The sequence below is a fragment of the Urocampus carinirostris genome, chromosome 12 (genome assembly GCF_059441175.1).
Source record: "Urocampus carinirostris isolate Australia breed hairy pipefish chromosome 12, RoL_Ucar_1.0, whole genome shotgun sequence".
NCBI lineage: Eukaryota > Metazoa > Chordata > Actinopteri > Syngnathiformes > Syngnathidae > Urocampus > Urocampus carinirostris.
Genome location: NC_142360.1, coordinates 5,286,473 through 5,308,705, shown reverse-complemented (window position 1 = coordinate 5,308,705; position 22,233 = coordinate 5,286,473). Strand labels below are relative to the sequence as shown.

Genomic DNA, 22,233 nt, shown 5'->3' with positions numbered 1-22,233 from the left:
AAAATAGAAAATTTGATATTTCAAAACATTTTAAAAAAATATTTAAACTTTAATTCATAATCCTGTGCAAATCAGAAGCGGAAGTGGGAGAAGTCAAAGCAGCTCTAGCCCGCCTTTTGCGTGATGTCACGCAAATGGCCTTTAGTGTCAACCAACTTTCAACATTCTCGAGGAAAAGTCACGAAATATACAATTTCAAATAAATTTTCTGTGCCTGAAAACTTATTTTACCGACCTTTTTCATACCTTTTTTACATTTGAAACATGAAAATTATATACGAACATCAAGAGGTACTAAGTACGACCGTTATTTTGACGAATCAGCGACATCGTTGATTAGTGAAACTATTTGCTGCATACGTGACGTCACTCGCCCGTATAAGAACTACCTGGCTTTAATGCAAGAGCTTGCTCTGTCCACTCCACGCATCGGCCCGGTATTGCAGTACCTCCGGGAACGGTGCATTTGCAATGATCGCAGCAAGGCTATAGGGCTAGGACCTTAGCTTGGCCTTTTGGCTGAGAGTAAGGCCCAATCCCATTTCTCTCACTCGGCCCTGAGAACCCTCCAGTGAGGTCCCTCGATAGAGGAGTGTCCTCCGCGAGTTGAGTGCAAAGTGGAGATGGTTTGGACAAGACTTGCAAGGTTCCACCCCTGTCCAGGAGATGGCGGTAATATTAATTGGCTGTAGACCTCAGTGACGTATTGGTCTACGTCACATGTAAACAACTTGAGTCTCAACCTGTGGTGTGTCAGTTGGAGAGTTCGTGCAACGTTAAAAATGCCCGCTACAGCTGTGTTATTACCGATTGCCTGAAAGCTCATCATCTTTTCCGTGTCTCCAATCAACGGAGGAGAAATGTGCTATACTGAAGACAGCTTCGGCGCTATGTAGTGCTGATTCATCTTTACAAGGTACGTACACTCATTAAAAAAAATGACCCATTCGGTCAAATACAGTAAAAAGTTAACATACAATGCACGTTCACATAATACCTTATGTTTGTGTAGACATAAATGGCAATCTACTTATTAGTATCTTAATGCCATTTTATGACATATAGTAGGGGTCTTTAGTGTGTGACATGATGAAAAGTAAACACACACAAGAACAGTCCACCTGACCCTTAAGCTGACATAATATCGTCACCAAACTTCCCTGTACGACCCAAAAACCTTAGTTCATAAGGAATTTAATTCAAAAGAGTTGTCATTGGATATAAAAAAGGTCATTTCAACATTTTTTCATGATGCTTACATCATCTATGCCCACATTTATGTCTAAATTGTTTGTTATCTATTGTGTTCCAGAGTGGCTGTCCCATAAGCGTGGACAGGTTGGACAGGAATGTTCCCATCCTGTGCTTATGGTTGGATGTGGAGTCAGAACTCATTCAGGACTTAAGGTTGAGCAAGAAGGTTATGTGGGCCCTGCATGAGCTGCTAAAGAGGGAACAGGGCCGTGGCTGGAGGTCCTGATCTACGTGTACTGGCTGGCCCACGCTCTGTCCTACCGTGTGGTGTCACGGGTCTTCAGGGTTCCCAGGTCCACCGTACAAAGAATTGTCCACAGTTAATATGGAATAAATTGCCCAAAAGCCATATTTAGGCTCTTTAAGTCAGACCCACATTTGCATTATGTGCTTTTCTGCATTACTATTCAATAAACATCTTCATTTTGAGTAACACCTTGGTGGTTTATTTCATAATGATGTGAGATACTGTGTGTGAACTATGTGACTGTTGGACAGAAAACAACTACAAATCACTCCAGCTTAAATAATAGTTTACTTTCAGAAAAACAAACTCACATTGGGCCAAAATACATAATAGTAAATAATGTGTCACAAATTTTAACAAAAATATACCAATACTTCCATGAAGCTGGAAAACACAAACTGGAACTTCATTGAGTTCTTAATAAAAAAAACAATATTTTCCTTTTATAAAACAAAGGGAAACATTGCAGAGATGTCACTGTTCTGGAAATTTGTCCACGAGCTTCCCAAAAAGGACAGGAACCGCTCAGTTTTGGCCACAGTTTCTTCGAGCCTTTTCCTCACTCCGGCAGACTCCACTTTCAAAAAGTCAAGGAGTGTATCGTGCTTCTTTTTTTTTCTGGGTGATTTGGGGTTTGGCACCGGATTAGAAGGTGCCAACGACGTGCCCGGTGGTGTGGATGGCGTGGTAGCTGTGATGGTGACCAGCTCTTCCACGGGACGTTCTACAGTGGCCTTTAGGTTGGGTGGAAAAAACAAGAATTACTTAATGCTGATGTATTGTACAAAAACAACTGAGTATAGGATGCTCAGCAAGTTGATGTGAGACAGGAAATTATAGGATGTGTTCTGGATAATTATTTGATAGTGAATAGATACACAAAATTGACATGTTATTCTTATGGCTGTATGAGCCTTCTATTGGCCAGCATCACATATGCTTTAGAATTGTCTCCACATTTGGACAACATTTTGAGAAGGTAATTAGTTTACTTAATATGTGTTTACAGAGAAGGCAGTGGACTATGTGATAGTAGTTTGTTTCAACTGTATTTCCACGTGAAATTCAGAGACATTACTCATAATGCATGATGAAAACTAATGCATTCTGATCTCACATGAAAGAATCATATTGTAAATAAAACACGACACCCGAAATTGTGTGCAGTAAACAAGCGCTTATGTCCAGAACGGTATTCTGACTATGCTCCTTTAGCGACTGGCCATGTACAGTAGATGTAAAAGGACGACTCGTTTAAGATAAAAACAGGGATGGGCTGAACCGTGATTTTCTGCCCAGTTATCCTACTTTAAAGTTTGTAGCGTGAAGATTTTTTTTTTGCCAGCTCCCTTGGTAGATTAGTGCACTTCGTAAAGTAGCGATTTTGCAATGTTTGTGTTTTAACGCGAAAATACGATTTTCTATTGCATTTACGTCTAACTAAGATATCTCAATACATTTTGTTGCAAATACATGCGTGGTTGTGGAAAACTACTTACATTTGTGCGGTTCCTTTTCGGGCATGTTTGTTGATATTGAGAATTCGTAAAGCCTTCTGGGTAGTCACTTCGCTGCCAAGTGAGGTCGAGAGCCCCCTCGGTCTTGAAGTGGTTACGACATGGTTTGAGGGCACTTCTGCCTCGGTCTTGAGAGTATCGGGACACACCCCATTTTCACGTGAACGCGCAAACCGAGTGACTAGGGCACATAGCGAGTGAAAGTGCGAAGAATGGGACGCAGCCTAAGTGTCCCGGCTCCTAGGCTTTGTAGCGTATTAAGAACTGACCGATAATGGATAATGGATAATGAATAACGAAGATAGATCAATAACCCTTAAAAACCCCCAAACCCCCCGCTAGGACCTTACAACTCTAATAGTCTAGTAGTTAGGATTGATCGCTCTGTAGCCATGATCTTTGATTTTTGCAATCCGGAGATGGAATAAGAGCTTGCTCTGTCCACTCCACGCATCGGCCCGGTATAGAGTGCTTCGAGGTCCTAAGATTACCCACAATGCATTGCTTGCGGGCATTTTGGAAGTCAACAAAGCTTTTCACTTCATTCTTATTGTTCAGCGAACCAGTTAGATTCTACATTGTAATGCCGAATACGTGCGTTATTGTTGGCTGTTGTAGCCGAGGGGAAAAGGGTGGGAAGGGCTTCTTTAGACTTCCGAAGTGTGTTTACGATCAGGGGATTGAAGCTCAGGAGAAAAGTGAACGGCGAAGACGAATGTGGCTGGCAGCTATCAACCGGTCGAATTTGCCAAAGCTTGACTGTGTTCGTGTTTGTTCTGACCACTTTCTGACAGGTAAATTGAATTATTTATGATGTAGAAATAAATTTTAAAAAGGTTATGGAACATGTGTACTTCATGTACATCTGTCGACACCATTCAAGTATGGCTAGGTTAAATACTGTGTGCACAGACACATCCCGAACCCAACCAGACACAAATCTGTCGTAGGCTTCCATACTTTTGTAATTTTGAAAATCCTTCAGTTCACAAAAGGGACTTGGGTGGAAAATAAGATAGTTGACAAGTTCGATGTAAGTCACACACGGCAACAAATCGGGATCAGACTTCCAGTCCTTGTTTTTAATTTTGTAGGGATCCAATTTTCCAATAAAATGCAACTTCGCAGCGTACCGCTCACGTGCTTCCTTGTCTAAACTCTCCACGTAGTTTTCCATAGTGTTGACAAAATCCGTACACAAACAAAGCTAGTTGAGTAAATAAATAGACAAACTGAGTAAATATTTGCTCCTCTCGCTATCGCCGCTTGTAATCGACAGACTTCCAAGATGGCGGCACGAAGCCGTGTTACTATTTTTAGCACAGAGCTCGGAGCCCTCTATTGCAGTACCTCCGGGAACGGTGCATTCGCAATGATCGCAGCAAGGCTTTAGGGCTAGGACCTTAGCTTGGCCTTTTAGGACCTTAGCTTGGCCTTTGATTTTTGCAATCCGGAGATGGAATAAGAGCTTGCTCTGTCCACTCCACGCATCGGCCCGGTATTGCAGTACCTCCGGGAACGGTGCATTTGCAATGATCGCAGCAAGGCTTTAGGGCTGGGACCTTAGCTTGGCCTTTTGGCTGAGAGTAAGTGTCCCAGCTCCTAGGCTTTGTAGCGTATTATGAACTGACCGATAACGGATAATGGATAATGAATAACGAAGATAGAACAATAACCCTTAAAAACCCCAAAACCCCCTTAAAAATCCCTCCATCCCCATCCGGGGTAGACGCTTTCTTCTAATCGATTTTTGTTTAATTACTAATCATGGTATAATTTCTATAAAAATAAATAGTATCGTACAAAATTTATGTGAGTAATTATGTTTTACATATCTCTAAGTAGTGGTTAGCGCGTGTGCGGCACGGTTCTGAGGTCATGGGATCAAATCCAGCTACCAGCCTTCCTGTGCAGAGTTTGCACATTCTCCCCGTGCTTGCGAGTGTTTCCTCCCACATTCCAAAAACATGCATGTCAGGTTAATTGACCGGTCAAAATTGCCCCTAGGTGTGAATGAGCGAGCGAATTGTCTGTCCCTCCCTGCCCTGCGACTGGCTGGCAACCAGTTCAGGGTGTCCCCTGCCCACTGCCCGAAGATGGCTGGGATGGGCTCCAGCACCCCCGCGACCCTGCTGAAGATAAGCGGTGCAAATAATGGATGGATGGATATCTCTAAGTAATCAAACACGACACCTACAGGCCAATCGTCAATACAGCTCTATAAATAAATTGAAAGTCTCCCCCCCAAAACCTTTTCCCGATTGTCAATCTTTGATGTTATATTTCATTTTGCATCAAAACTTGTTTTTAATTGGGGAAATAAACAATTGTGTGATGTGTTAAAACTTAAACTGAAAAACTGTGAACGCGATGAACTCAATGACCGCTAGATGTCACCCGTGCCACTTTAGTATACCTTTCAGTATACCTTTGAAGTCATTACAATTAAATATAGTCAAGTCAAGTCATTTTTATTTGTATAGCCCTATTACACGGACTATTTTTCAGAATATTATTATACATTCCCCTGCTCTGGAGCCGACGAGAAGAGTAGGTTATTCATATGCTATAGAGTAGAAGTGAGTTTTAAGCTTGGATTTAAACATTACAGTATTGTTACTTATTTCATTATTATTATTATCTCATCTCATCTCATCTCATCTCATCTCATCAGCTACACCGCTTATCCTCAGTAGGGTCGCAGGGGTGCTGGAGCCCATCCCAGCATTCATCGGGCAGTGGGCAGGGGACACCCTGAACTGGTTGCCAGCCAATCGCAGGGCACACAGGGACAGACAACTCACTCGCTCATTCACACCTAGGGACAATTTGGACCGGCCAATTCACCTGAAATGCATGTTTTTGGAATGTGGGAGGAAACCGGAGTGCCCGGAGGAAACCCACGCAAGCAGGGGGAGAACATACAAACTCCGCACAGGAAGTCTGGAGCTGGATTTGAACCCATGCAGGAGGTTCCAAAGACATGAACTGTGCCGCACATGCGCTAACTACTGCACCGCCGTGCTGCCTTATTATTATTATTATTATTATTATTATTATTATTACTACTATTACTATTAATATTATAATTGTAATCATTATTAATATTATTTATTACTATTATTGTTTGTTGAACTTGGGGGTATGGCGCCCGCCCCGAGACTGGGAGGCTGTGGTTCAAGCCTTGGCCGAGTCATACTTAAACATTGGTACCCGTTGCCTCCCTGCTTGGCGTTCAGCATTCGGGGATGGAATTGGGGGGTTTGGTCACCTAATGATTCCCAACACCTCAGTTGGGTTGAGCGAGGGGGCTGGGAATCCCCTCCTCTGAATCGATCTCCCAAAAAGAGTCAGAAATGACTCTAGCCACCTCCCACTAGGGGAATATGGCTGTGGTATATGTATATGTATATGTATATGTATATGTATATATATATATATATATATATATATATATATATATATATATATATCTCATCTCATCTCATCTCATCTCATCTCATTAGCCGTACCGCTTATCCTCAGGTCGCGGGGGGCTGGAGCCCATCCCAGCAATCATCGGGCAGTGGGCTGGGGGACACCCTGAACTGGTTGCCAGCCAATCGCAGGGCACACAGGGACAGACAACTCAATCGCTCATTCACACCTAGGGACAATTTGGACCGGCCAATTCACCTGAAATGCATGTCTTTGGAATGTGGGAGGAAACCGGAGTGCCTGGAGGAAACCCACGCAAGCACGGGGAGAACATACAAACTCCGCACAGAAAATCTGGAGCTGGATTTGAACCCACGACAGGTTCCCATGACATGAACTGTGCCGCACAAGCGCTAACCACTGCGCCGCCGTGCTGCCCATATATATATATTGATAATAATAATATCCCTTGGTATGTATGTGATTGCCATGTTCCCAAACGTAAAACATACATTATAGAATTATATTTCGAATAATTTATAACATTATCTTAGTAATGGGGGTGAATTTCTTTCAATTTCTTCGGCAGTAAAAATGTAGATTAGGACAACTACTGACAGAGGGAACAGTCGAGAGTATACGAAAAAACAAAAGCTTCCGAACTGAACTGAAATATTTCGGGCATGCATATTAAATTAGTTCATTTGTGTTGTTTATACTATTTTTTGATCGATTTGTTCCATCAGAAAGGAGTCCTAATGTAAAGCACATATCACTCCTGATTTTTCAGTTCACAATATTGTACATTACACAAAATAATATTGCTGAAATATTAGTCCCTATATTCATGCAGTTTTAATCATCACAGTTAATTGGTAATACAAAGCAAGTTATCACTTCAGATTTTACTGTTTATATATTCTTCGTGGTTTGCTGTCCCGGCGCAGTTGTAATGCCTTCTCAAGGTCCAATCCATTATCATCCTCCTCATAGCGTAACCAGGAATATAATTTAGTCCATTTTGGCAGAAAAGTCCTTTTCTTGCTAGGAGTATTCTTTTGTTTATTTTCTTTCGTCGAGTTGTTCGTTTCAGCACACGTGTTTTCCTAGACTCCGCGATCTTCCGAAAAATTTCTCCGCCGTTTTTTTCGTGCCGGAATTATTGCCGTTGTTATCACTTTCTGCATTATGTTTTGACTTATTACTGACACTGAATAAATTACCAATTTTGTGTCGATTTTTACCTTAACTCGACAACAAGCACCACAACAATGACGTAATCTCGAAGCAACGAGATCTCGTTTGCCGAGATCAGTGTGCGGACGAACACTCGAACCGCGAGACCAAAACAACAATGTCAGATCTGCCTGACGAAAAGTTTGGAGTGCGGTAAATGTTTGTTAAAAAAAAGTAATCGGGTAATAATGAAAATTTTGTGTCAAAAAAGTTGCGTCCCGGGGACGCACGTTGATTTGACACTATGCGTCCCCAACAAAAATGATGCGTCTAGGACCCAGGGACGCGGGCAAACGAGAACACTGGAATTATCGCTCGTCTTGATCAAGAGGTCGCAGGTTCGATTCCCGACTCCTCCGTGTTATATTTCGAAGTGTCCTTGGGCAAGACACTGAATCCCTAATGCCCCCGATAGCGGGTAGTTGCCTTGCATGGCTGACCCTGCTATGGGTTGGTTAGTGTGTAAACAGGAAAAGCGTGAAGCATATTGTAAAGCGCTTTGGGAGGTCTTCATTATTTTTATATATAATATAAACGCAGACCATTTATATTTACATTCTAACACTAATCGTTTGTTTATAGCAAAAAAAGGTTCTAGTTAACGAACTTAATTGTAGGAGATTAGGTCACCACTACATTTATGCCATCTATAAACCCGCTTAAGCATTTTTTTAAAGTGACAATGTGTAGTAATTCCCAGGAGACAGGAGCAGAAACATGTGCATTCTAAAGGACACACTGCAGGAGCCCGAAGGATACAATTTGGCAAAATCTCATCTCATCTCAAAAATTTGGCAAAATGTGAAAGCCTAATTTATGTTTTCTCACAAGGATGAATTTCAGCTAACCACAGGACATGTTAATCATATCGAGGGACATCAAAAGACTGGGCAAGCTGGATACACCCGGAGCAACTGAAAATAGTATATAGCTGAAGTTGGTCAGGGTTAGTGTGAGCATCTTACTTTTTCGCCTAGGACAAAGCAGAATTTGTCAAGTGTCGGAACCCTAAATAACTGAACCCAGGGAAAGCAAGTAACACTGAAGGATGAAGCAAAAGCAGCTAAGAATAGAAATAGGTGAACGACGTAACATGCAGCCAGGTGGCTAACATTGTTGGTTAGAAAAGGACACAGTGGGGGGAAAACAAATCAAAGATGCCTGAATCACGGGACTTATCTATGAATGACAAAGCAAACTTTATTTACACAGAGCAGCTAACAATAAGAAACTCGGCCAGCGACAACCCATATCCTAAAGCCGAGTGATTAACATGGGTGGCTAGAGAAGAAAATAGTGGAAAAAAGTTGAAGATTCCTAAATCATGGGACTCTTTTGTAGAAAGCGCGTGACACCGAATGACTAAGTCAAGTCAGGTTTATTTGTATAGCCCTTAATTGCAAGGACTCTCAAAGGGCTGTACAGGCTACAGACTATTATGACACCATCCCCTGATCCAAAACCTACATGAGGGCAAGCAAAAACCCAAAAACCTAAGCATGTCACGGAACGGACCAGGAGGCAGGAAGTGTGAACTCATTTGTGTGTACGATCTGTTACTTTAATTTAGAAAATGAAAGTTGTCCAACACGCAGGGACCAAAGACAAAACAAAACAGGCTTAAAGGCAATCAAAAACAAAACAGGCTTAAAGGCAATCAAAAATTCAAACTAGGTAATTCACACAAAACAGGCTTAAAGGCCATCAAAATCACAAACTAGGCATTTACCCAGAACAAATGAACAGGTTTTTCCTCAAGTTAAGCAATGGTCTGGCAACGGGCAGTCCCAAAAGGAGCGCTTAAGTATCCCACACGCAATCAAGTCAATCTGTCTCAGCCGGTGTCAAAGGGCGGGACCAGCTGGGTGCCATGACGATCATGCAGGACATGACAAAGCATGAGGTAAATGAAAAGACCTTGATAAGGGACCGCACATTGGGTAACCCCCTTCCAGGATGACCTGGCTGCAATGGATGTTGCAAGGGCATCAAAAACATTACTCAGACATCATCAACATGAAATGTAGGTTATTCATAAACTATGAAAATATAAGTGTGTTTTAAGCCTGGATTTAAATAGTTCCACTGAGGTTGCAGATCAAATCTTAGGCGGCAGAGCACCCAGGGCCGAAATTAAGAACACTCTCGAACCTTTGGGTTTCTTTTTGGCTCTTGGATCACCCGTAGACCCGCATTTTCCAAGCAAAGGCTAGAAGCAAGAACAAAAGAGGAAATTAAATCTTAAAAATATTAGGGAGCAAGTCCATGTGTAATTTTGTATAATACCAACAGTACCTTAAAATCACATCTTAAACCAACAAGGAGCCAAAACTGGGGTAAAGTGATCAAACTTTCTTGTTTTGGTTAAATGCCTCGCGTAGGAAGCCAAGAATCAAGATGGCTAAAGAAGGAAACAGTAGAAAAAGTAAACCAAAATCACAGAAGTCAGCCAGATTCACTTGCATGAGCAGCTATGGAAGGCTAGTGACGAAGCAGGAGAAGCTAACAAATACCTGTAGAATTAAACATTTTCCCCGTAGTTCATACGTATTTTGCCCATATGAATTTGTGTACGACTAAGAACAATTTTTTTACTGGGAAAAACTTTTTTTTTAATATATTAAAAGGATTGTTAATCCAATTTCGTTTTGCCGATTTTGGCTCTTATCTGGATGGCAGCAGACGACAACGTCATTAGAGATTGCTAATACTGTCGCGGTATTTTACATAGTTTATTCTTGCTGTGTGGGTAAATGGGTGCCGCCTTGCCTTTGTAAGGATTATTATGGCTTGATAAAAGAAATTGTGATCATTAATCTTAGGATAATTTGGCTGAGGTTAAAAGGTATGCTAACCATAACAAGAGCAGCTAGCGGAGAGCCATAGCCTGCAGCCAAGTGGCTAGAGACGCAAACAGTGGAAAAAAATGACAGATGCCTAAATCCCAGGACTCTTCAACCATCGCATGCAGGGCTGACAAGCTACTTTCGCAAGATTGTCATTGGGGTTTCTTTAGTTTAAGATGGCGGTCAAACATGTCAGCTCTTCTGTCCAGAACCGGAACAAGAGGAGAACCCAAATGCGTGACGTTTCTCACACAAGCTTTGATTTTACGGGAAATGGGGCAGTCATGCACGTAAACCCAAACACCAGTGAATCAGCGATCATTGGGCGGAAGATGTAAGGCAGCAGTCTGCCGTGGAATGACAGGAAGCCAGCGGCTGACGAGATCGATAACATTTGCTTGAGCAGATATCGGACGGATGGGGTTGATACCGGACAGGACGGGACAGACAGGATTGATATCAAAACAGGATATTGAAATTAAACAGGACAAACTAGACGGGAACAATACCGGACAGGAAACACCAACAGTAAACTGGACAGAGTCAAACCCCACGTCTTGCGGGTGCAAAGGTTTGTTGACGGACTGACAACGGGTGAGTAAGAGCACTGAGGTTAAATAGTTGGGTAATAAAATTACAGATTTCTAAACCTGAGATCACATTTATGAGATATTAAATGTGTTTTTACCTCTTATTTGAGTTAATAGTGTTTTATTTACACAAATGAAGAATTTTCATACCACTAGGGGTCGCTATATAATACACACAGGGGATTTAATGACTCGTATGTTACTGATCACACTGAGCGTCAGCCTGTCTTGTGGACATCTGGATTCAATCAATTCTTCGTAGGGGAGGGGGACCGAGTGACCACCAGTCCAGGATTTTTCTCTTTTGCAAAATAATAAATGTCTTTGCATTGCAACATTTCACGTTTGCTTTTCCCGGAGGTAAGACTTTTGTATGGAAAGCAATGACTCTTGCGCAACATGCTAAACTACACGTTTGCAATAGTGGGTGTCGCTTGACGAGGAGGAGTGGCGATAAAGTGTGTGACCGTTGGGGCTTAGATTGGGTAGAAAAGGTGGGTGGGGGTCCATTCATGTGTGCATGTTAAGAGTGCAAATCTCAGACATTGGCAGGTTTTGTCAAGGAGAGACTGACTAACAGTAGGTAAGTCCGATGCAGATGAAATCCATGTTGGTATGCAGTAGCTGGACAAAGGAATGAAGACTTGTCATTAGATTGTTATTACATTGTTATTGCATTGTCATTACTATAACAGTTTGTGCCTTAGATGCTTAACACTTGTTTTTGTCTTTCATTGGAGCAGAAAGGCGAGAAACAGATATGAAGTTCCAAACCCTTTTGTTCCTGGTGCTGCTCATCTGCACTACAATGTGTCTGGCACAAGGTAAGTCTTCAAAGACAAACAAAAAAATCATCATTTTAACAAATCAGGTAGCAGATGCAGCACAAATTAATCAGCACAATTAGGAGCTTTGTTGCTAAATGTTGTTGCACTTCTTTTTGTTGCTATTCTGCAGAGGTCTCCAACCTTTTTTTAAGCTGAGAGCTACTTTTTGTTACTAAAAAGAGCAAAGGACATGTTTTTAAAAAAGCCACTTTGCTAGATGGCTTGCCTAATACCTAAATGCAGGGGTCGGGAACCTTTTTGACTCAAAGAGCCATAAAAGCAAAAAATATTAATTTTATTTTGGGAAAGAGCCACACCATATATTATGAGACAAATTTACTAAATTGCTAAACCGGCGCCCCAGACAAAAGCTTAGTCTTCAGCACATTTATTTTTGATAATTTGATCAAAATTATGAAAAGAGAATAATGCCAGAGCCCCTGTCCCAAATTCAACAAACAGACCACTTTAAACTTGTCTCTTTCTTGCAATTACTCAAGATCGGTTAAACTCCTTTTGACCCTTTTTTCATACATATTGGTTTCAAAACCAGATGCAAGCATTTATTTTGTAAAAACGTCACAACATTCTGAGAATAGGGAGCCTTATGTGCTTACCTTTGGCGAGAGATGGGAGGGAATGCTTGTACTTTTTGCATAGCTCCACCCATCCCTCCCACTCACCCAATCAAATGACTAAGTTCTCTTCCGGTGTTTTGGCGTATTTACAGTTCTGTGGATTCATCATAAAGTATCTGAACACTGAACACAGATTATATAGTGAACTTTTAAATAAAGGATTCTTTAGCGTTGTACAGCCAAAACGAGTTTTTTTCCCCCATTTTTTGTGTGACACCTTGACTGTAAATTGTAGTGAAAAACGTGCCCTATATACTGGACTGTCTCAGAAAATTAGAATATTGTGATAAAGTTCTTTATTTTCTGTAATGCAATTAAAAAAACAAAAATGTCATACATTCTGGATTCATTACACATCAACTGAACTATTTCAAGCCTTTTATTATTTGAATATTGCTGAATTTGGCTTACAGCTTAAGAAAACTCAAAAATCCTATCTCAAAATATTAGAATATCATGAAAAAGTATACAAGTAGGCTATTCAACTAATCACCTGAATCATCTAATTAACTCGAAACACCTTGCGAGGGTTTCCTGAGCCTTAAAAACACTCAGCTTGGTTCAGTAAACTAAATCACAAGTATGGGGAAGACTGCTGATCTGTCTGCTGTCCAGAGGACCATCATTGATACCCTCCATCAGGAGGGTAAGACACAAAAAGAAATTTCTCAAAGAGCAGGCTGTTCACAGAGTGCAGTTTCAAAGCATATCCACAAAAAGTCTGTTGGAAGGGAAAAATGTGGCCGGAAACGCTGCACAACCAAGAGAGATGACCGCAGCCTTAACAAAATTGTGAAGAAGAGCCGCTTCCAGAATTTGGGGGAGCTTCAAAGACAGTGGGCTGAAGCTGGAGTCCAGGTATCAAAAGCCACAGTTCACAGACGTGTCCGGGAAATGGGCTACAGTAGCCGTATTCCACTTCTGAACTCAAGACAACGGAAGAAGCGTCTGACTTGGGCTATGGAGAAGAAGCACTGAACAGTTGCAGAGTGGTCCAAAGTCCTCTTTTCAGACGAAAGCAAGTTTTGCATTTCATTTGGAAGTCAAGGCGCCAGAGTCTGGAGAAAGGCTGGAGAGGAGCAAAATCCAAGTTGCTTGAAATCCAGTGTGAAGTTCCCACAGTCAGCAATGGTTTGGGGAGCCATGTCAGCTGCTGGTGTTGGTCCACTGTGTTTCATCAAGTCCAGAGTAAATGCAATTGTGTACCAAGAGATTTTAGAGCACTACATGCTTCCATCTGCTGAAAAGCTCTATGGAGATGAGGATTTCATTTTCCAGCATGATCTGGCACCTGCCCACAGTGCCAAAACCACCAGTAACTGGTGCACTGACCATGGCATCACTGTCCTTGATTGGCCTGCTAATTCCCCTGACCTGAACCCCATTGAGAATTTGTGGGGTATAGTTAAGAAGAAGATGAAAGACACCAGACCTACAAATGCAAATGAGCCAAGGCCGCTATCGAAGCATCCTGGGCATCAATAACACCTCAGCAATGCCACAGGCTGATTGCCTCCATGCCACGCCGGATTGATGCAGTAATCCGTGCAAAAGGATTCCCAACCAAGTACTGAGTGCATCAATGGACATTTTCAAATGTTTGATTTAGTTTTGCTGTTATAAAATTATTTTTTTACTTGGTCTGAGAAAGTATTCTAATATTTTGAGATAGGATTTTTGAGTTTTTTTCAGCTGTAAGCCAAAATCAGCAATATTCAAATAATAAAAGGCTTGAAATAGTTCAGTTAATGTGTAATGAATCCAGAATGTATGACATTTTTGTTTTTTTAATTGCATTACAGAAAATAAAGAACTTTATCACAATATTCTAATTTTCTGAGACAGTCCAGTATACTGCGAAGTGTTACCATTGCATTTAGCCTGGTTTGGCTTTACGTGTACCTGAATAGGATTGTCATTTCCGGTTTTGAACAAGATGGAGAAATTTTGCATGCAATCAAATTGGTCTCTGAGCCACAAATACTCATAGAAAGAGCCATATATGGCTCGCGAGCCATAGGTTCCCGACCCCTGCCTAAATGGGTAGCTTGATAGTTAGCTAGAAAGTTAAACATGTACAAAAACTTAAAGGGGGCTATATAGCTAGCTAAAAGAGTAAAAATAACTCAATAGCCGGATAGAAAGCTAAAAAAAAGGTACATCGCTAGCTGGAAAGAGGTTACAATTTAGCTTGATTGTTAGCAAAAAAGATCAAGTGTTAGCAATAAAGCACGCAAACATTTAAAAACCTAGCTAGATCGCTTGCCTAATAGCTAAAAGGGTAGCTTGATGGTTGGCTAGAAAGTTAGACGTACAAAAACTAAAGGGATACTATATAGCTAGCTAAAAGAGTAAAAAGCCAACTCAATAGCCAGATAGAAAGAAAAAAAGCTACATAGCTATTAGAAGGAGGTTAAAATTTAGCTTAATAACAAGCAAAAAATGATAACATGTTAGCTAGATAGCACGCAAAATTTTAAAAACCTAGCGAGATCGCTTGCCTAATAGCTAAAAAAGGTAGCTTGGTAGTTAGCTAGAATGTTAAAGACGTACAAAAACTAAAAGGGGACTATACAGCTAGCTTAAAAAAAAGCCGGACGTTCCTGGCCTGTTCGTGGGTCGTGTTAAAGTTGGCACCAGTCTCTTCCTTAATGTTGTGGGCCCAGTTCTTTTTTTGTCTGGATAATTATTTTGGTCAGTCCTGGTGATCTGGTAATGCGACCATACCACTGAAGTTTTCGTCTGCGCACAGTGGACAACAGTTCTTCGTAGGGTCCAGTGTACCCCCAGATGGTGTTGCGCACCGTTTTGTTTGTCACAGGGGCTATGTAGCGGATGCCTAGAAGTTTCCTGTAGCATTGCATTTTCAAGGCCTGGATTTTGTTTCCCAGTTTTGCTGTAAGTCCATGTTTCACAAGTCTAGAGGAGTCAGGTCTTTGATTTCACTGCTATGTTCTTGTCCCTCCAGATGGGTTTAAGTATGGAAAGTGCAGCTGTGGTTTGACCTATTCTGGCCATGATTTCTGGTTCTGACCCTTCTTCTGATATGACAACTCTAAAATATTTAAATTTGGTGACAGGTTCTAGCGCTCTGTGGTTGATGGTGATGTTTGTGGTGATAGCTTGGGGATTGTTGGTCCTTACTTTTGTTTTTCTCTGCTGATTTCCATCCCATACTGGCTTGATGCTTTGTCCAGGCGATTGACCAGATCTCTGAGATCCTGTTTTTCTCCCGCCAATCCGGCAATATCATCAGCAAAACAGAGATGAGCGATGTTGTGTGCCCCAATACTGACTGTATCTTCATGTTCCTCCAGAGCTTCCGACATGATCCTCTTCAGGAAGATGTTGAATCAAGCTGGAGAGAGAATGCAGCCTGTGGTTCAAAACCATGCTCCAATGGTACCATTGATCAGTACTGCACTGTCGGCACTGGCATACACTTGTTCAATGGTCTGAACTAGTTTATGGCCCATGTTGTACTTCCTCATGGTGGCCCATGAAACGGCTTACTATACTCTGCTAAACGCCCTCTTAAAATTAACAAAAACGTTCTAAAGGTTTCTCTGGTGTTGTTGAAACTTCTCACATAGTAGGCACAGGTTGAAAATCTGTCTATGGTGCTCCTTCCCTGCCTGAAACCTGCCTGTTCTTTTGCTAGCCTGTGGATTTAGTCTGTTTAGTAGGACCTTTAGCATAACTTTACTTGCATGGTTGATGAGACTGAGGTTCTGTAGTTGGAACATAGTTTCTTTGGTAGCATAATTGCTAGCGATTTTGTCTATGCAGATGCCCACTGTCCTGCTAGCCAGATCTTTCTTTAATATGTCTATGGTTTGCTCACCACTAGTTCTGATAGGATGTTGTCGATTCCTGAAGAATTTAATAATTATATTGGATATATTTTTATTATACTGTATGGTTTTTCATACAGTACTGCATTGTTGGTTTTTTAATTCTTTCATTTACATTTTTTTTTGTATATTACTTTTAGGTTTCTAATATTCTCACAGACTGAACAACAGAAAAATAGAATTAATATTATTTAGAAAGGGCTGGGGACCTCAGTACTGTTGTTTGTAAAACATTTATTTTTTCATAATAAATATTTCTAATAATAAATATGCGGCGGGTGATGACGCAATGTGAGATCTACCCAGTGCTCTGAACGTCAAAGTGAAGACATTCAATGAAGCGCAGGTAAACGGCGGGAGAAACTACGTATATGTAATATTAAGCTCCCATTATCATACTAACATATTATGCAGAGGGGGAAAAATTGACAATCGTGATTATTTGGCTGATAATTGATCGTCTCCAGAAATTCCCAATAGTGACAGCCCCATTTATCCGTACCCATTTTTGATGGAGTAATTGTAACTCGCCTGTCTCAAATGCAGGGGACTCTCCCTCATGATCGACTGACCTCGCTACACGGGTTTTCCCCCTTGTAGGTTCTTACGGTAACTGCTGCCTGGGCCACGTACGAGGCATGAAGGACAAGGCCAAGGAAAAAGTGGCCAGCTACAGGATGCAGGAAACAGATGGTGATTGCAACATCAGAGCCGTCGTGTGAGTTCGCCGACTTCTTACGATCTGGCACGGAGAAATGGAAAATAAAATAACTGTCTTGATTAAGGGGGTTTAAAGGTTATAAGATACTAATGAAGGTGTGTGTGTGTGTGTGTGTAGGTTCATCATGAAAAAGAGACCCGGACGAAAAACGGCGCGCACGATCTGCGCCGACCCGGATCAACTTTGGGTTCAGGAATTCCTGGAGGTCCTGAGATTGAGAGTTGCCATGCAGAATTAGGTACGGGTCCAGTTCACTAAATACTGTAGGGACTTAATGCCCAAGTGTGTATTATTTCGCGAACCCTAATGATTACAATGATAAGCGTGCACTATCTGACGTATCATATTTATATATGTATATATATATGGATATATATTTATAATATATATCTATACATATATATATATATATATATATATATATATATATATATAATATAATATATATATATATATATTCTGTACACAAAAAGTATCTGTCTGTCAAGACCACAACGGAGACAGGACCCACCTGGGTTACGTTTCTCTCAGTTTTATTGGAAGAAAGGAAAGGGTTGCACCCACGATCCGGTGATCGCTGGGTGCGGGAAGCAGGTCGCTATGAACGCGGAAGTGGGACTTCCATGGTGAGCGATGGCGGTGTCGGGAACGGAAAAAACGGGTCAGTAGCCGGGACAGGAGAGCAAAAAACGTGGTCGGGATCGGAAACAAGTCGAAAACCAGGAGAGGAGAGTAAACGTGGTCAGGATCAAAAAACGGGTTGAAGCCGGGAAACAGACGAAAACAGGTGGGAGTCAGGGTCGAAAAGCTTGCCTAGAGTACTCTGAGGTTCGCAGACGGACTGACAACAGGTGACAGAAAGGAGTGGGTTTAAATAGGGACAGGGAGCCAATCAGTGTCCGAGGCAGTTGGGGCCAAATGAGCAGGCACGGGTGCTTCGCATCAGTAATCATGACACCGTCAGATCAAAAAACTTTGCTCACTATTTTTATTTTCTAGTAATATTGGAAAAATAATTCTAGCGTATTATCTATATTTTACTATTTTTGTTTTAGTCCAAAAATAACAAAAGTATAATAAAAGTTCATATAAATCAAAATGATAAAAGATATAATAGAACGTTAAATACGTTTTATTTTACCATCATTTTTTATTAGGGAAAAAAACAGTACAATAAAAATATTAAAAATAAATGGAATATTAATAAATACAGAAAATAATAGAATAAAAAAATCCCATTTGAATGCAGTTTTTTTCTGTTATACCAGGAAAAACTATATGTATAAACGTAAAAGTATTATTTACATTATTTGTCCCAGTCTCCCAAAAAGTAATACAAGTGATATCTATTAAATCTCATTTATCTTACCAATTTAAAAACTTTATTAAGGTACAACAAAATATAGCATTTCATTTTATTATCATTATTTTTTCTATTTGACTAAAAATGAAGATTAAATACAGTATAGGAAACAGAAGTCAAAACCTGGAAAAGGAAATAGAAATGATATGCTGGATCAGATATTCGTGCTCACATTTTTAAAAAACATTTTTTTCAATGGCAAAATAAGAAAAGTAACACTTTTTTTTCGCAGTAATACTTTCTTTTTATTTTACTATTTTTTTCAAGTTATAGCAAAAGTTCTTAAAAATATACATTATAAAGTAGGAAATATATACATATATTGAGTATTAATATTCTTATTTTCTAGGGGGAAAAACAGTACAGTAAAAAAAGTATAGTATTTCTTTTCGATTTTACTAGAAAACAAAGAGTAAAAATAGTAAGCACTAAAAAATTGTCACGGTTGCCATGGCGCCCAATTGGCCCTGCCCGTGTGGCGCCAGCTGCGGTTCATTGACAGATTGGCTTTCCGTCTTTTTAAGCTCAGTGCTCTCATTTTTTCTTGGTCAGTCCGTCAATGAACCTCTGCCCCGCAAGACGTGGGTTCTGACTTGGTCTGTTTTCCTGTTGGTGTTTCCTGTCAGATATTGTTCGCGTTTATTTTGTCCTGTTAAATATTGGTTTCCTGTTTCGTTCCCGTCTAGTTTGTCCTGTTTATTTCAATATCCTGTTTAGTTATCAAACTTGTCTGTCCCGTCCAGTCAGGTATCGACCCCATCTGTCCGATATCTACTCGGCCAATTGGAATCGATCTCGTCGGTCTCTGGCTTCCTGTTTTTCCACGCCAGATTGATGCCTAACGTGCATGACTCCCCATTTCCCGTAACATAAAAGGCTTGTGTGAGAACGTCACGCGTTTGGGTCCTGATTCTGTTACAGTTCCTGACAAAAATAAATTATTAAAATGAGCTTAATAATTTCTAAACAGAAGGAGAACATTTCATCTAAAAATATAACTGTGTTCTTGTTTATTTGGCCCATCCCCCCAGATTCTCTAACTGAACCTTTTTGTCATTAATCCGATTCTTTTGTCATGCAAATATTTACTCAGTAGTCGGCCATCTTCCAAACTATCTACCATTAGAATTAACCATTGTGCCACTTTCTTGTAGAAAAAGAAGAGACGAAGAATGTCTCAAGACGCTTGGAAGGTCTTCATCGTCAAGCACATGGATCCCATTAGGCGCTTGTAAAGTTGCCGTTTCCCGTCGCTGACAGAGAATGTAATTTACAATTGCTGTCTTGTATTCGAGGTGTTAATAACACACCGCGGCAACTTCAAATGGATAGCTATCTATTCCTGACGCTCGATGAGCCATTTTTGAGGCAGCTTTGGATTGTTCGTGAAGCTAAAATGACACTCAACCACAGTCTAAGTGATTTTTTTTGTGTGAATGTGCTTTGCGCTGGAAATGAGGCGTAAAATTGGCAAAATGCGGCGAGACCATGTGGTGAGAAATGAAATTTGTGTCCAAAATGATTTCTAGTCCCTTTTATTTTCATTTTCTTCAGTGTTTGTATTATATAGTTCAGGCGAGGACACATATTTCTATAATTGTCCTATTTAGAGGAGGGGTCACCAATGTGGGTAGCCCCCTAAGAAAACCCTAGTAGTCAGTGTACCAGTTCTTGAAATAGCTCACCAGGGACTGGTCATTGCGATTTTCTAGGAAATATTGATTTTTTTACTGGCATGATGTTATAGTTGTCGACTGAACCTATTTCAACCTTACATGTTCAAATTACAACGAGTAACAACATATTAATACCATAGTAATAATATGATTAAGTTATTTTGGTTACAAATCCAACTGGACAAGTCAAGTCATGTTTATTTGTATAGCCCTTCAACACAGGAAGTCTCAAGGGTCTGTATAGATTATTATTAGACCATCCCCTGATCTAAAACCTACGGGAGTGCAAGGAAAAACTCAAAAACCTCAGGATGAGAAAATGAAGAAACCTTGAGAAGGGGCTGCACCCCCATTCTAGGATTACCAGGCTGCAATGGATGTTGCAATGACAAATAATACACAGATATTGTCAAAATATAGGTCATTCATCAGCTATAGAATAGAAGTGTGTTTTAAGTCTAGCTTTAAACAGTTCCACTGAAGATCTAATATCAGAGGGCTCTGGAACAGTATAGGTTTGTAACCCTTGATTTACATAGACTTACGAAAATAAATTTTTTTTTGTATATCAGTGAACATATGTCGAATTTATTTTATTTAAAACTTTTTTGGGGGGGGTTAATTCATCTTTTTATCTCGACTGTTATATAATTCCCAATTTGCGTGTGTGTTGGTTCGTTTGTGGCTAAAACACTCGGAAACAACACAGCCAATTTTAGTAAAAATTAACACGGTAGTAATTTACTGGAAGTATTTTTAGCTAGGTTTCATGTCAAGGCACCCTCAATCAATACCAACCAAATCGATAAACATCTGCTTTGTTATGCAAGCTGCCCTGGAGCTGCATGCACTCAAACTGCTCTTTGGTACTCCCTAGTGCAGGGGTCGGGAACCTTTTTGACTCAAAGAGCCATAAAAGCAAAAAATATTAATTTTATTTTGGGAAAGAGCCACACCATATATTATGAGACAAATTTACTAAATTGCTAAACCGGCGCCCCAGACAAAAGCTTAGTCTTCAGCACATTTATTTTTGATGATTTGATAAAAATTATGAAAAGAGAATAATGCCAGAGCCCCTGTCCCAAATTCAACAAACAAACCACTTTAAACTTGTCTCTTTCTTGCAATTACTCAAGATCGGATAAACTCCTTTTGACCCTTTTTTTCATACATATTGGTTTCAAAACCAGATGCAAGCATTTATTTTGTAAAAACGTCACAACATTCTGAGAATAGGGAGCCTTATGTGCTTACCTTTGGCGAGAGATGGGAGGGAATGCTTGTACTTTTTGCATAGCTCCACCCATCCCTCCCACTCACCCAATCAAATGACTAAGTTCTCTTCCGGTGTTTTGGCGTATTTACAGTTCTGTGGATTCATCATAAAGTATCTGAACACTGAACACAGATTATATAGTGAACTTTTAAATAAAGGATTATTTAGCGTTGTACAGCCAAAACGAGTTTTTTTCCCCCTTTTTTGTGTGACACCTTGACTGTAAATTGTAGTGAAAAACGTGCCCTATATATACTGCGAAGTGTTACCTTCGAATTTAGCTTTGGCTTGGCTTTACGTGTACCTGAATAGGATAGATAACTCCGGTTTTGAACAAGATGGAGAAATTTTGCATGCAATCAAATTGGTCTCTGAGCCACAGATACTCATAGAAAGAGCCATATATGGCTCGCGAGCCATAGGTTCCCGACCCCTGCCCTAGTGGCTCCCTGGCACTTTTTCAACAAACCACGGCCCCAACAACCTCACTCAAATAGAATGCCCGGCAACGCTGGCCCATTATGCCTGTAATTATTATTTTATTAGTTTTATCATAAAAGCATTTGAAACTTTTACACGCTGAATAAACAAACATTTTTAAAAAAACGAGTTTTGTTCCTGATAACTGCAAAAAGTTAGCGGTTTTGAATGATTTTCTATGATAAAAACTTACTATTATGTTATTACCAGGTCATACATATGAGAAGTAGGGTTATACTGTATAGGTTAGTCAACAACTAAAACACCATACCAGCTGGAAATAAAATT

At 40.4% G+C, this 22,233-nt stretch overlaps 1 protein-coding gene, 2 long non-coding RNA genes and 1 pseudogene across 4 annotated transcripts; 3 read left to right on the top strand and 1 right to left on the bottom strand.

Annotated features, from left to right (window-relative positions):
- The first annotated feature begins 408 nt into the window (after positions 1-408).
- On the top strand, positions 409-1,687 carry LOC148354735 (uncharacterized). Its single transcript, XR_015852213.1, has 2 exons — positions 409-916; positions 1,313-1,687. It is a non-coding gene; the product is annotated as an uncharacterized LOC148354735 (long non-coding RNA).
- Positions 1,688-1,770: 83 nt separating this feature from the next.
- On the bottom strand, positions 1,771-3,286 carry LOC148354734 (uncharacterized). The gene is made up of 2 exons (XR_015852214.1): positions 3,001-3,286; positions 1,771-2,235 (listed from the first exon to the last, which is right to left on the bottom strand). It is a non-coding gene; the product is annotated as an uncharacterized LOC148354734 (long non-coding RNA).
- A 1,107-nt stretch (positions 3,287-4,393) lies between these two features.
- LOC148354733 (U2 spliceosomal RNA) lies at positions 4,394-4,550 on the top strand (annotated as a pseudogene).
- A 6,779-nt stretch (positions 4,551-11,329) lies between these two features.
- On the top strand, positions 11,330-19,922 carry ccl25b (chemokine (C-C motif) ligand 25b). 2 transcript variants are annotated; one of them, XM_088350048.1, is made up of 5 exons: positions 11,330-11,467; positions 11,851-11,931; positions 17,027-17,144; positions 17,265-17,385; positions 19,665-19,922. In XM_088350048.1, the coding sequence occupies exons 2-4, from the start codon at positions 11,868-11,870 to the stop codon at positions 17,383-17,385; spliced, it is 303 nt and encodes a 100-aa protein (XP_088206174.1). In that variant the 5' UTR covers positions 11,330-11,467; positions 11,851-11,867; the 3' UTR covers positions 19,665-19,922. The 2 variants fall into 2 exon arrangements, with proteins under 2 accessions (XP_088206174.1, XP_088206173.1); XM_088350047.1 differs by lacking the exon at positions 11,330-11,467 and adding an exon at positions 11,592-11,690.
- Positions 19,923-22,233: the final 2,311 nt, after the last annotated feature.

Coding starts and splice junctions, on each gene's coding strand:
- ccl25b (XM_088350048.1), top strand. CDS start 11,868: ATGAAGTTCCAAACCCTTTTGTTCCTGGTGCTGCTCATCTGCACTACA. Junction 11,932..17,026: donor TACAATGTGTCTGGCACAAG/GTAAGTCTTCAA, acceptor TCCCCCTTGTAG/GTTCTTACGGTAACTGCTGC. Junction 17,145..17,264: donor TGCAACATCAGAGCCGTCGT/GTGAGTTCGCCG, acceptor GTGTGTGTGTAG/GTTCATCATGAAAAAGAGAC.